We start from the raw sequence: 14033 nt of genomic DNA, 5'->3' as shown, positions 1-14033 counted from the left end.
AAACTTCCGGTCTGAAGACCTCAGTGCCTTAGTACTGATACCTTGAGATTAAAAATCTCTGTCCTGTACCTTGTACCATGCTACATCCTGCCCAAAATTGAGGGAGCACTGGGGACCCAGAATAGAGGCATTGCACTTGTGGTCAGTAGGGGGTTAAAAACACCCGAGGAGCAGAGCCCATCAGCCCAGGTGAGAAGGCATCTCCATCACAATCCAGCTGAGATCTCATCTGAAAACCATAAGCAGCAAACCCTTAAAACTGCTAAGGCCTTTACTTGCTGCATAAACAGCTCTGTTTTCATCTCCAGCAGCGCCAATGCCCACAGGGCTGCAGATTTCACCATCCTCTCCCAGAAGATACTGAAGAGACTGCAGCAGCTCTGGCTACGAACAGCTCTGCTTCAGAGCTAGAGGCAGCGAAATTCCTCTGGGTTATCGTAGGCAGCTCTATGCCCTCTTGCTAATAAGAGGGCCAAGACAAATCAAACCTCAGTATATACAAAAGGATGTCAGGACACTCCACAGTGGGCATTGGAGGAAAAGCCAGAGCATGGAAGGCATTCCTTTACTCATCTCCTTGTCTTTGCAAGCCCAGGCTGGGTCACCACAGCAGTATGGACACACTGCAAGTAACACTGGGGTGTGCAAGAACGTAAGTGTCCCACCTAGACCCTTCCTCAGGGGATGAAGAAAGAGGAGGATTCAATCCTCCTGCAAGAAAGGCAAATGGAAACCCACTCTGATTTCCAACTTCTCCCTGTCTTTCTTCTCTCCACTCTGCCCCATGCTTCCTACCAGGGTATAGACATCTTTCATTTCCATGGCCCGACGGTGCAGAATGTCCCTGCGCAACACAATGAGGAGGAAGAGAAGGCCCAGCAGCATGTGGCCCACGTTGCTGAGGATGTTGTTGAAGGCACTGCAGGGAAAAAGAAGGTTTAAGACAAAGGCAGCACAGCAGCAGGAATCTGAACCCTGGGCCATGATAAGCTGAACCCATTTTGCTCCCCGACCACAATCCTCCACCTCAGCAACTACCAAACACCTGCCAGTTTTACACCCTGGATGACAATTTTAGGTTGAGTAGTTCACCTGCCCCAGTGTATTTAACACTTCCCCTGTGAGATTCCCAAATCTGAGCTTCCTTTGCACTCCCACATCAGTTCAGAGAAATGCCACACTGAAAGGACTGATCTGAACTTCTTTGCAAGGGCTGCTGCTCCTTGGATACAAGTGGAAGTGTCCAAACAAGCACGTGAGCACCTCATTGCTGTGCCATAGGTTTACTAGGGGAACCCAGGTGCCCTGTGTTCCTGGCTGCATGTGTCCCGCTGCAACAGAAAGCCACTGCTGAGCAAAACAGAAAGCTCAGAGTCCTAAACTCTCAGTGGTCTTATCAACACAGTTGCTATGAGCCTGGCAAATATAAAATCCTAACCTGGGCACAGCACAAACACTCAGGAGGCACAAGAATAATGCAGTGACTGCAGGGCTCACTCACCTCAGCACCCCAAAGGGATGAGCACACAGAAAGTTGTAGTAGCAGATGTCCTGATTGCCGGTCACGTTTACTACCTGGAGAGAGAGGAGGTGGGAGACAATGTTAGCAAATCCTCCCTGTTCTGGGGGGTTTGCTTCATGCAATGCTGCATCTACACAAGCTGTACTGGGACACAGACTAGCTCTAGCACTGGCACAGGGGGAGTACTGACAACTACAAGTGTAGCCTTTTGGGGCAGATGGCAGGGGAGTAGCGCGAGATGTTGCCACAGGCCATAAACCTGACAGCAGTCTTCAGAGGAAACATATAATGTGCTCTCAAACCCACCACTAATAGATCTGCTTGCAGATATCTGTATAACAGCAGGATAGCAAGGGCAGGGCGAAGGGAGGAGAAATCACTCATATCACAGCAAACCCTACTTGCTTTCAGTTGTCTTTGAAAGATAACAGCAGATTCCTCCTGCCTCTGAAATAAAACAGGCCCCAAATGAGACATCAGGTGAGCAGGAAAACAGCTGCACTCCTGCTCCCCAAGTAAAACCAGCAGAACTGCAAGCTCAGCAAGCCAAGCCAGTAGCAACACTCAACACATGGTGCAGAGGGAGCAGCTGAGGGAGCAGCTAAGGTAAGTTTACCTCAGACAGAGCAGGATTCTGGGTGATCCCAGTTTCACTGCAACTATCATCCTTACACCATGCAATCACAGAGCAAGGTTAAATGCAAGAGTACCCAAGCACAGGGGACTGCCACACAGAGCACAACGCACCGTCTGGTAAGTGATGACGAGCTGGATGACCGGCAGGGCATAAAACACTGCAATAGTGATGATGTTCCTGCAGAGAGGAGACAGTAGCAGCAGTTACACACACCAGAACAATTTGTGCACACCCAGGACAGAGCCCCACAGTGCTTGTGGGGGAACGTGTACACCTTGGTGCCTAATGGCACAGATCCTGCTCTCCCAGCTGGAGCTTTGTACCTCTGGTTATCCTCTCCTGCAGCAAAAGAACAAACGTGCTAATTGTAAACAGGAGGCAAATGCTAAGGGCACAAGAAAAGCCAGGATGGGGTCCACAAGCTCATGTGTTTGAGTGCCAATTTCTCCCCTTCCCCAGTATGTTCCAGTACACCAGTTGTTACCACACTTTAAAGCAATGAATTATGCAAACCAGAATCCATTGCCAGGATCACGTGTGCACTGGTCCACAAATACCCTTATTTAAGGTACATGGGATCTGCAGTTACTGGTTAGAACAGGGTCAGAATGTGTAACAGTATGGCTCAAAGAATGTCCTCAGATCTAAAGTGTGGTTCAGAAGAAGCACATGTGGACAGACTCCACAACCAGAGACTGGGGCCAGAGCTTGGGCCTTACCAGTTTGTCTTCTCCTTACCAGAAATAGATTTTGTATTTTTTGCTGACAATCCTTCGGTCCTTCCTGGACAAGTCTGACAGATAGAGGAACACCTAAAACATTAGCGGGTGGGGAAAGACAGAGAAAACAGAAAAGAACTAATGAGGACTACAGGAGCCAGCAGAATATCTTGACATATTTGGACAATATGCAGCTTGGTGCTATTTGGACCATTGTTTCCACATAGCAAGCTCATTCTGTGGGGAATGAGTTCTGCAAAACCCTCTGACCTCCAGGAATGGTTCTGACCACATAGAGCAGTGCATGGTGACACAAGGAGGCAGCCTGAGAGCTGCTAGCTTAAAGCCCTTCTGTACATCCACTGCAGTCACACTACTTGTACCAGATAACTACCTCGAGTACTGTGTTCAGTTTTGGGCCCCTCACTACAAAAAGGACATCGAGGTGCTGAAGCGTGTCCAGAGAAGGGCAACAAAGTTGGTGAAGGGTCTAGAGAACAAGTCTTACGAGGAGTGGCTGAGGGAGCTGGGGTTGTTTACCGTGGAGGAGGCTGAGGAGAGACCTTATTGCTCTCTACAACTACCTGAAAGGAGGTTGTAGCGAGGCAGGGGTCAGTCTCTTCTCCTAGTAACAAGTAATAGGACAAGAGGAAATGGCCTCAAGCTGTGCCAGGGAAAGTTTAGGTTGGATATTAGGAAAAACTTCTTCACCGAAATGGTTGTCAGGCATTGGAACAGGCTGCCCAGGGAGGTGGTGGAGTCTCCGTCCCTGGAGGTATTTAAAAGAAGGGTGGACGTGGTGCTTGAGGATATGGTTTAGTGGTGGACTTGGCAGTGATACGTTAGTGGTTGGACTCGATGATCTTAAGGGTCTTTTCCAACCTTAACGATTCTATGATTGCACATTATTTTCTCCCTATGCTGTCCCACCTCTTCGGGCTTTGTGGGACACTCTGGGCTTCTTCATCCTTTCTCAAAAGTCCCCAATACATTCTGATTTTCCATATTAAAAACACTTACTTCAGCAGCACACTTAGCACAGCAGGAAAACTTTCTAGACTCTGAAAAAGCACTAAGCAGCACATTCAGCTTTGTTAGATTAAAACGGAAGCAGAAACTTAAAAACCCTGGCAAGTAACTAGTGCTGTACCCCGCCCAGTTTTGTCCATGGCCCAGCATCACAGCCACAGCTGCAACACCAGCCGTACCTTAGTGCGGATGACATTCTTATCGCTTTCAATTTCTGGCATGGTGTCGAAGTCGCTCTCCTCCTCCACAGAGCTGTCCGTGTCAGAACCAGCGGGCAGCCCACGCTCAGGGGAAGACAACTGACGTCCACCACTGGAGCTGGACTCATCTGGAGCAGAGCAGGGAGAAGGAAACAGGCAAGGTAAAGGCTAAATCCCTCTATGCAGAGCAACAAGAAAGCTGCCCGGAGAAAATCTGCAATCTGCTGGGACAAGTTGATATGGCCATCTCAGGGAACAAGTTTTTCTATGATCACAAACCTTCCTAAAGGTCTCAGGTATCAGCTAAGAGCAATTCCCTGCTCTGCAGCATTTTGGTTTTTTCCCCTGCTTTTATTCTATTACTTTTCACCTCTAGCATCTTCTACCCTTTACTAGCCTGGACTCCAAAATCTGCAAGTCTAAGACAAGCCAAAAAGCTCTAGTGAAAGCAGCAGACTGTTCAGGGGTCAAACAGGCTGACCTAGTTAATCTCCAGATTTTATATAAGCTTTATATATACAAGCTTTTCTAAAAATACTGTAGAACAAAACACAAAGAGGAAGAAAGTCAATTTTTCAAAGCAGGCAGAGCATCAGCTTTGCTCCCATTGCATGCACAGTATCAGTCACCTGCAAGTCAGCAGGACCTGCCTGCACTTCCCACAGGCTGGACAAACTCCCAGCCAACCCACTGCCCATACCGGCATGAGCAGAACACAAGCTTCTGCCTCACTTCCCAAGTGCTTTTAAAGCATTTCCTTGGGAACTGGAGAGTGGGAGTAGGGTGATGCTGAAGGCCTCAACCCTATTCCAGGACTTAAACCCTCCTGAATTTTTCCCAAACCTCATAAAATATCAGTTCTGTGTTTCTTTGTCAGGCACACAGAGGTATCACACCTACACAGTCCAACAACTGGGTGGCATCCAGAGTGTCAGGGCTGTCTTTACACCACAGTGAGCAGATGCATCCTGAGCTGGGACCAAAAATTACACAGAGCTGCTCTCCTTTCCCATTTGAGCAGCTGCCTCATGCTGCCCTGGACCTGCACCACCTCCCCCTGCAACCTGGATCCCCAAGCTGTTAAATTCAAGGATTATGCCCAGAAGTCAACAGCACTGAACTATTCAATACTGATCCTTCTACAGAAGGGAGAACTGTTGTAAGGAGTCTAAGAAATACTCTGCCAAAGGCAGGCATTTCCCATCATCTCAGATTAGCAGGACCCTTGGGAGGTTTTTTTTCATCCTCTGCTGCCAGTGCATGGTTCATCTGTTGACAACAAGACATTGTTTCTCCCCTAATGAAACCTCTGGACTGCAAAAAGCTCTGATTCTGTCTTGCCTTGAGGCACACAACACTTCAGCCTTCCAGTGAAAGGCGTGCTTTGGTCTAAAGGCAGGCTTGATGAAATAACAACAGACTTCTAAGAAGCTTGGCTGGAAGGGACCTTTGCCAGTCCCTAATCAACCTCCCACCTGGAGCAGCCGTTGTCACCAATGCTTATCAGGTGACTGTGGCTTTGTCTAGCTGAGACAAACATTTCCAATGACAGAGCTCTCCAGACACTTCTTCCAGAGATTTGCCACCTTTTTGATGTAGACGTTTTGCCCTGAAGTGTAACCTAAACCTCCCAAGCTGCAGGTTTTTTTTCCAAGTAGTTGCAAGCTACTCTGGAAGCAGCTTGCAGCTTTATTCCCTTCTAGCTCTAAAGCACTTTAAAATGCCTTCCCCTACCCCAGTTCTGGAAGATACCGTACCAATAGCACCATAGCTGCTTCCCTCAGGGGTGCTGGCTGCAATGGGGTGTGAAGACGTCACAATCCCAGATCCTGTAAAGGAAACAGACCCAAAAGGGACAGTTAGTTTCATGTCAGCGCTTCGAAACACAGCCCCGAGGTGAATGCAAACAGCTTGAAGAGCTGGAGGGGCTTGGGAAAAGCAGCATTTCTCCAAACAGATGGCAGTCTCCCTCCAGAGCATACTGTGCAAAAGGGAAACCCTTGCTTTGCAATGTGAAGCAAAGCTATTCCCTTCAGCCTCCCCTACGCAGGCTGCCAGTTCAACTCACAAAAGCACAAGCCTCCCTCCAGCACCGAGTAGGGATCACGTTACAGGGCTGCGAGATTTGGCAAATTCCCGAGCAAGTCTCACGACATTCAGAGCACCCCTTCGAATTTCTAATTCTCCTCCTTCCCCTCCTCACACATTGATCTAGTAAAATATCGCTACCTCCAGTTATCCCTGGAAAGGTCATAGATAGCTGCTACATAGTTTTAACGATGCAAGGAGAAAGCAGACGTGCTCCATGCAAAAAAGTGGTCACGATCTTGTGCTGGTAAGAAGAGGGGTGAGCCTTTGAAGGCTGGGAAGTCCCTGCCTCCCACCCATACATACATCTGAAGCAAGGAGGGCTGCACCCCCCAGTCAGGTTGCAGTGGGACTTTCCCCCACCTGGCTTCACATTCTCTCTTTTTGCCTGGTACCTGTTTGATCCTTTTGTGGTTGGGCTCAGCTGCTGAACTGGCAACACATCAGGAAACACAGCCAGCTGAACCCCCTCACAGAGGGGTCAAACACCCATCTCCCCAAAAGGGAGGGAGCAAGAGCAGGAGGAACAGGACCACATCTTCAGGTGGAAGCAAACAGTGAGACGGGTCCATCTGCTTGTAAAGCTTCACCCTCATAACAACATCACATGGCCTGTCAGCAGCAAAGGGACACAGGACATGGGATCGTATTTAAAGCCAAGCAACCTTACTGCAGTCTGGCAATGGCCTGGCTTCCTAAGCTGCACCTCCAGCTTCCCAGCACCTGATTTTTCCCAAACTGACAGGCACAGGCAGACTGCTCTTTCCAGCTAACAATTCTGGGCACCTCTGTAACACCTTCTGTAGGTTTTTACACCATTTCCATTAGCCACATACATAAACAGCCCCAAAACTTTTCCCTGCCTGAGCCCAATTCCTAGGCATGGGAGCACCCACACAGCAATGATATTTGATGTTTTAAGTCCAAATTTCTGCTTTCCTTTGACACATTCACTGTGCCTGTTGGGCTGTGGGGTAAGACTTGGTCTCCATTTCAGCTTCTCTACCCTCCTGCCCCATCCCTCTGACAGGGCAATGAACAGCTTGGAAGAGCATCTGAAAAGGATGCCCAACACGGCACGGACTGAGCACCAGAGGCAAGGCTCTGGCACACCACAGCCCCCCACATGACACTCCTTCAGCCCTGAGCTAGGATTTGTAGGATGTTTTTGTAGGTTGCTGCAGAAGCAGGATCTGCCTTCTACTCTTCACCGGCTGTGCAACCCTCCCTCTCTCATAGCAGTTTTCCCTGTTATTTTAAAGCCATTTGGAAATCCAGATGATTGGGAAGAGGGTGAGAGAAGCACATGCCCATGTTCATGGCACCAAGGCACATGCACACTTCCTTCTCCCATCAGTCCTGTCCCACAGGGATACTCCTTCCCTATTTTAGACCAGGCTTTATGCTTTCAAGTGACTTGTCAACCTTCTCTCCAAAATAACCAAGGGAAGATTTAAATCTGGACAAAGCAGGAAGGCCAGGGAGAAATGGCACTCTGCTCTGTCTCTAACAGATGCTTCAGACGCAGCTCACCCACTAATTTCAGTCCCACTTCCCAGTGTGTGAGTCAGCAAAGTAAACGTACCGTGCTAGGTGTGGTTCCTCCAGCTATTGCCTCCACCAGATAGTGATGATGTGGAACAGGAGGTGTACCACAGGATTTTTTTTTTTTTAAAAAAAAAAAAAGGTAACCACAGAAGCTGGGCATAACATGGGTGACAGGAGCAAAGAGGCACATGGAGTTGCAGCATATTCAAAGACAAGGGGCAGAGACAGATTGCTCAGCACCTCCATCCACACATTCTTGGTGAGGAAGGGGAAAGGGGAGAAGGTGAGACCCAGGGGTACTTTGGAGGAAGAGAAATTCCAATGGGTGGGAAGAGGAGGAAAAAAAATTGAGAGAAAGCTATTGTGCCCTGGGTGATCTGAAGGACAGATGGAACACCTCTCCTGTGAAGAAAAGCTGAGAGAGTTGGGGTTGTTCAGCCTGGAAAAGAGAAGGCTCCAGGGAGACTTTCTTGCAGTATTTCAGTACTTAGAGGGGTTTATCAGAAAGATGGAGAAAAATATTTTAGCAGGGCCTGTTGCAATAGGACAAGGGGTAATGGTTTTAAACTAAAAGAGGGTAGATTTAGGCTAGATATAAGGAAGAAATTTTTTATGATGAGGGTGGTAAAACACTGGATCAGGCTGCCTGGAGAGGTGGTAGATGCCCCATCCCTGAAAACATTCAGGGTCAGGTTGGATGGGGCTCTGAGCAACCTGATCTAGTTGAACATTGCAGGGGGGTGTTGGACTAGATGATGTTTGGAGGTCCCTTCCAACCTAAACTATTATGTGATTCTATGACAGGGAAGATGCTAGTTACCATTTTATAGACATACACACACACCCTCCCTGAAGGGACACCACAGAGAAAGAAACGGCATGAGGGTAGGACTCTATGAAGGAGGTATAGAGTGCAAGGGAGAGGACAGGTCACAGGAGGAGCAGGTGCCTCTGGGAGGAAACCTGTAAACTCTGAAGGAACTGCGCTCTCCCGTCCTTTCACAGGGGTACTGTTCAACAGTCCTCCCTGCCCAGGAACCCAATTCTTTGCCCTCCAGGTCCATGTTAAGCACAGCATCTGTGTCCTGCCACTTCTTTGTGAAGTTCCCAAGCACCAGAATTTAACTTCCACCTCTCACCAGGGCAGCTCAAAAAGCTGCTTCTAAGCTTCCTTCAGCACTTGAACCTTCAGCTGCAGCACCAGCAGCACTCCCTGGGGCTTCTGGTCTCCAGACTGAGACTGTCCCTCCTTTCCTTACACAGTGATCCATTGTCACCACCCTGGAGTTCTTCCAGGGCCTCGGCCAGGTCCCTTCAGCTTCCCCAAACACACAGGCCCTTCCCATTTCTCCAGTGCCCTAAGACCTGCTGTTGTCTCACAGCAGCATCCATCCCAAATGGCTTAGACTATTTTTAAACACATTTTTACAGTCCCCTGCTCATTTGGTTGTGAAAAAAACCTTTCACATACATTCCACACACAGGCATGCCTATGTGCATCTCAGTGGCTGAAGAAGCCACTCCTGCCAAGCCAAATGTCCCCAAGTCCTTGGCAGAAATATTAACCCAAGTAATGCCAGGTCAGAGTGAAGTTCCACTGCTGATCCTTTAAGCACAGCTCAGTTATACTAGTATGCTTACCCAGTGGTATGTAGCAGACCAGAGAAACTGAAAAAGCTGGGGATTAAAGAGGGGAAAACACCAAGAACTTTTCAATGCCATCAAAATATAACATCCTCCCTTTCGCCAGGAGAGAGGTACAAATGACGGTGGCTTTATCCTCAGACCAATGTTTTGAACTACTTTGCAGGCACAAAATATTTAAACAAAATGGAACGGCCAGCTTCCTACACTTCTCCAGAAAGCAGAAACTCCCAGTGCCCTCCATCTACATGACAAAAATTTTTTATAACACAGAAATCAGCAGTATGTTGAAATGTGGGTGCAGCACAAAGTAAACTGAATCCAATACCAAAGTAAATAACACAAACACCACTCCTAACTGTATTAGTCATTCATTCACTTGGTTGTCTACAATTCCCAGTTAAAAACAAATCAGAATTTAAATTAAGTTAAAAAATTAGGGACCCCATGCTTGACCCAGGCAGAGGAAATCTTAAAGCATAAGAGCTGGCAAACTCAAAGCACCTTGTTTAGAAATAAACAGACATGGCAGCAGTAACATTAGCCTGTAGCCAGGTCTAGCCAAGGCTTGCCCTTCTTCCACCCCTCTAAAAGCCAGTTCCTTAGGGCAGGAGCCAGGACCAGGTTCAGGGAAGCCTGCTTCAAACACCCTCTCTTTTGAGGGCAGAGGGGAAGCTCTTATACCTTTCATCAGCATCAGAGACTATGTGGTACATGTACAGGGAAGAAGGCTTGAAGGGACAGAAGGTACTTGACTGACGGTCTCTCCCTTGCCTGGCCTGGGACCTGTGCTGTTCACTTAAAGCTGTCACACAATAGAAGAGACACCTTACCATCCTCAGGACTCAATCTCCCAGCCAAAGCCTTCCTTCGAACCCTGAAAAAGAACGGGCAGCACTCATGAGATAGCCAACAAACCCTATCACCTGCTAGCCATGGCAGGATTATCTAGGACACCAACATGTAAATATGGTGCAAGCTCTAAAACACAGCAAACAAAAATGCAACAAAAAGAAACAAAATACTGTTTGGACTAGGCATGGCTCAGCAATGACTGCTTGCTGTCCACCTCTCAGATTTCCAAAGCAATAGAGGGGCTTTTTTACCCCCTCAATTATCCACCAGGAAGCAGGACAAACAGTTACGTTATTTTCCCATCCTACACTGCACGTTGGGAGAGACTCTCAGACCACCTTCCCAAATCAAACTCCCCTGCTCAGGGGACAAAGCACAGAAGAATCTACTGAAAGGGCAGCAGGAGCTAAAGGCACACATCAGCATGATGCTTAAGAAGCCAGTACCACCTCCTTCAATGCAGGTGCCAAGCTAGGGAGGGTAGGAAAAAAAGAAACAAACCCAAAAACCCCACCAAACACATATGCTCACAACAAAAAAAAAAAAAAACAAAAACAAAACCAGCAAAAAAGATCATGCGTGTGTACACACACACTTAAGTAATTTCATTGAATTATTCCAATGAAATGTCTCATTGATGTGCCTTTAAGTTAAGCCATGCTCCTATCTTGAAATTGTTTTGTTTCAGAGCACTAAAATTTTAAGATCCCCTCTTCCAAAGCAGCTGAAAACTCTGCCACATTCAGTCTGAGGAGCTAGCCGATAAGCGTGGTTCCCACAAAACCAACACACTATTCACTGAAAGATTTATACAACTCTTCTCATGCCAACCTTTGACCAGTAGGGTACAAAAGAATCCCTACACTCAAACCTCCATGGTTTGGACAAAGGATTCGCTTAACTGTTGTCACCGCCTACACAGGCAGCAGTAACATATCCCAACAAACTCCACCATCCCCTGCCTGCTGCCCCACCTGTGCTAGCAATTACCCACCCTACGGGAACAAACCTTACCTCCATTTTAAGCTGCTGTCCCCTTCCTGCCCCTCCAGTACTGCTCTCGCTCAAGAGGACTTCAAGATCACCTCCAGTGAGCAACAGGGGACCCTGGGGCAACTGAGAAGAGTTTTGCTTCCCTCTGGCTCCCAAGAGCAACCTCTCATGGTAGCTGTGCCCAGGTTCACCTCAGATGCAGATATTCCCCTCAACACAAGCCCAGTCATCAAGCTCTGGGACAGGGGAGGCAGGTCAGGAAGGAAACCGGCACTCTTGGGACTCCAAGGCCGTGTTTGGGTCACTGCCACTTATTGCAGTACTTGGTCCAGCACTCTGAGGAGTACCTTGGTTCCCCAATGCTCTGGCACTCCATATTCCAGACTGGCCCCATCACAATTCCCACCTGCCACCCATTACCCTCACATAAGGAAAACCCAGGGGTAGGGGTACTACAAGAGCTAGAGGGCAGAGCCTTAGGTTTTCATCATGGCCATGATCCCCACAGCAGAGGAAGAAATGTTTTCTGGCTGATGGTCAGTATGAGCCCACTGACCAGGCTGACTAGTCATGGACTTGTTCAGCTGCTCTGTTCAGATGCTTGCTGACCCACTTGCCCTGAATTCACTGCAGGGTGAGGCATCTCTGAGGATGAAGAGAAACAGAAAGACTGTTCTTGTAAAACCCCTCAACTCACCTGATGTAGTGCACAAAAGCAACGACTACTGAACCCAGATAGAAGGAGAGGAAACTCAGGAAGCTGAATAACATAGCCTGGACATAAACGGACTCTGAGGAAAGAGAAGGCATCAGTTAGCTCACAGAGCAAGAACAGCCCCTCTCAGAGCCAGCGCTCCAGTCCTGCTCTTCCCCATACCACATGGTGACAATGCCAGCCCCAAACAGTCCTTCAAGACCCATCTGCTTTCTGCAAGAGGAATTGCTAGAACCTGTTGCAAGGTTCTCCCCCCATTTCTTCACCCCCAGTGCTAGCTGGTGTGCCCATGAGATCACCCTGTGCCCACAACACCTCCTGGAGTGGACCAGGGCTGCAATGTTTTTGACTCCTCTGCTGGTGCTTTCTGCACCATCCCAGAGGGCTGCTGGCCAAGCCATACCCTCCTACACAGAACTTCCAAGTCCCCCAAAAAAGCTTCATTGCTCTGCACAAAGACACTGACTTTTAATAGAGGGCACAATCGTCACTTGAAGGTTCTTTGTCCGCTGCAGGTTCCAGGTACGGTTGACATTCCCTGTGAGATGCAAGGTGTACAGCAAATTTAAAAACCATCAAACATTAGTGAACTCTGGCCATTATCTCAGTTCTGTTCACTTGCAAGAACACCTGAGTCTGGCTTTTCACTAAAATGTGTGTCTAGTTTTACTCTAACCTTTCCCAGGCTTGTCAATGTACAGCCTTTTCCATATGTTTCCCCCAACTCCCCTATATCCACAGCCTGTTTTTCAGGCTAGAAATCCCTGCTTGAGTCTTCCATACATTGCTCAAGTCTGGATGCCTGAATCCCACAGGCATCTTGTCTCCTGTTCATCTAGTCGCCAAAGGGCAGTTTCTGTCACTACAAACACTGGAACACCATTTTTGCCTTTGGCCAGAACTCTGGTGGCAAAACACTTCTGTGCAGGATGCCATGCTAGAGTCTTGTTATATTTCAGCAGGGCTTAGCACAACCTGCCAGTAGAGCTCTGCTGACAGCTTTAGGATAAGAGAAAGACACATGGAAGGTCACAATTCTTTTTTAGGGTGGGAATTGGGGAAGCCCAGTATATCTGTTGGTTGCAGTCTTTATTCTCCTACAGGGAGGAAGCCATCCAGCTTTGAGGATAGGAATGTCCCTGGCCTGCGATGGGCTCAGCTTGTCATGGGGACAGCTGCACCCCCACTCATCACATGAGCAGTGGGGGCTTTGCTTTTACCACTGCCCTGGAGGTGGACACAGTGTTTTCTGACTGGGAAAGGTACTAGAACAAGTCTCTTGTAGGATTACTCTCCAAAAAATTACTAGTTTTTCCTGCTCCCCCCAAGTTGTGAGGCTGTCATAGATCCAAGACAACAGTTGGAGAAGGTGCCCTCTGCAGGAACTGCCATCTGGGCCTCCATGCAGGCAGGAGGATAATACAGCAGTAGGGAAAAAAACCAGGAAGCTGTAAGCACTGCTTGGGCATCTCCAGTATCTCCCAAGACACCAGTGACTCCTCAGAAGAGCACATAACCCCAGCAAGCCAGGTGCTGTACTAGCCAGCCACTTCCAAGTGACAGGGTCACCAAGTCCCTGGTCAACCAAGTTCAAGGTTGATCAAGACTTTTAACCTGCCCAACAATATTAAATTGATACTTGACTCTTCCTCAGAGGTACCCAAATAAGACAGAGCTATATGACCATCCTGTGTCATCCCACAGGAAAGTCTTTAAGGACTCATGCTGCTCCACCACCTGGATGCAGCAACCAAATCCACCTCCCAGTGCAACTTACCATGAGTAGAGGAAGGCACAGAACCCCCACAGGCGTAATCCTCTGGCTTGATGACAAACACAATGAAGAACTGCTCACCTGGGAAGTCTTTTCTCTGCATGGGACAACAGGAGACAGAATCCCTGAGAAGTGAAGCAGCTTCTCCCTCCAACGCAAAGCAGAGATGATGATCTCCACAGGGTCAAAGATCAGGTATTAGCTGCTACACAGGCACTCAGCCTTACAGAGGCCTGCCTGTTCTGGACAAAGCTTGGCTTCTGGGGATGCTGTCCTCCTCCTTGCTGACCATAAGCTGACTGAGTTCAT

At 48.3% G+C, this 14033-nt stretch overlaps 2 protein-coding genes across 4 annotated transcripts in view; both read right to left on the bottom strand.

Moving 5' to 3' along the window:
• The window catches only part of SIDT1 (SID1 transmembrane family member 1), a 46566-nt gene that overhangs the window by 10398 nt on the left and 22135 nt on the right, over nt 1-14033 (bottom strand). For 2 of the 3 annotated variants that reach the window (XM_075107539.1, XM_075107548.1), the window contains exons 7-16: nt 13728-13821; nt 12417-12488; nt 11933-12026; nt 10221-10264; nt 5865-5936; nt 4087-4235; nt 2898-2971; nt 2270-2336; nt 1502-1575; nt 796-919 (exon numbers count right to left, since the gene is read on the bottom strand). In XM_075107539.1, the coding sequence (XP_074963640.1) occupies nt 796-919; nt 1502-1575; nt 2270-2336; nt 2898-2971; nt 4087-4235; nt 5865-5936; nt 10221-10264; nt 11933-12026; nt 12417-12488; nt 13728-13821 (864 nt within the window). Of the gene's footprint in view, nt 1-795; nt 920-1501; nt 1576-2269; nt 2337-2897; nt 2972-4086; nt 4236-5864; nt 5937-6175; nt 6210-10220; nt 10265-11932; nt 12027-12416; nt 12489-13727; nt 13822-14033 lie in introns of those variants that run through there. The other variant, XM_075107557.1, reaches the window with a different exon arrangement.
• Nucleotides 1-14033, bottom strand: part of ATP6V1A (ATPase H+ transporting V1 subunit A) — a 126798-nt gene that overhangs the window by 111174 nt on the left and 1591 nt on the right. The gene's annotated exons all lie outside the window — the stretch shown is intronic.

This window comes from Phalacrocorax aristotelis, chromosome 1 (assembly GCF_949628215.1).
Source record: "Phalacrocorax aristotelis chromosome 1, bGulAri2.1, whole genome shotgun sequence".
NCBI lineage: Eukaryota > Metazoa > Chordata > Aves > Suliformes > Phalacrocoracidae > Phalacrocorax > Phalacrocorax aristotelis.
This window is presented reverse-complemented; position numbering and strand designations above follow the sequence as displayed.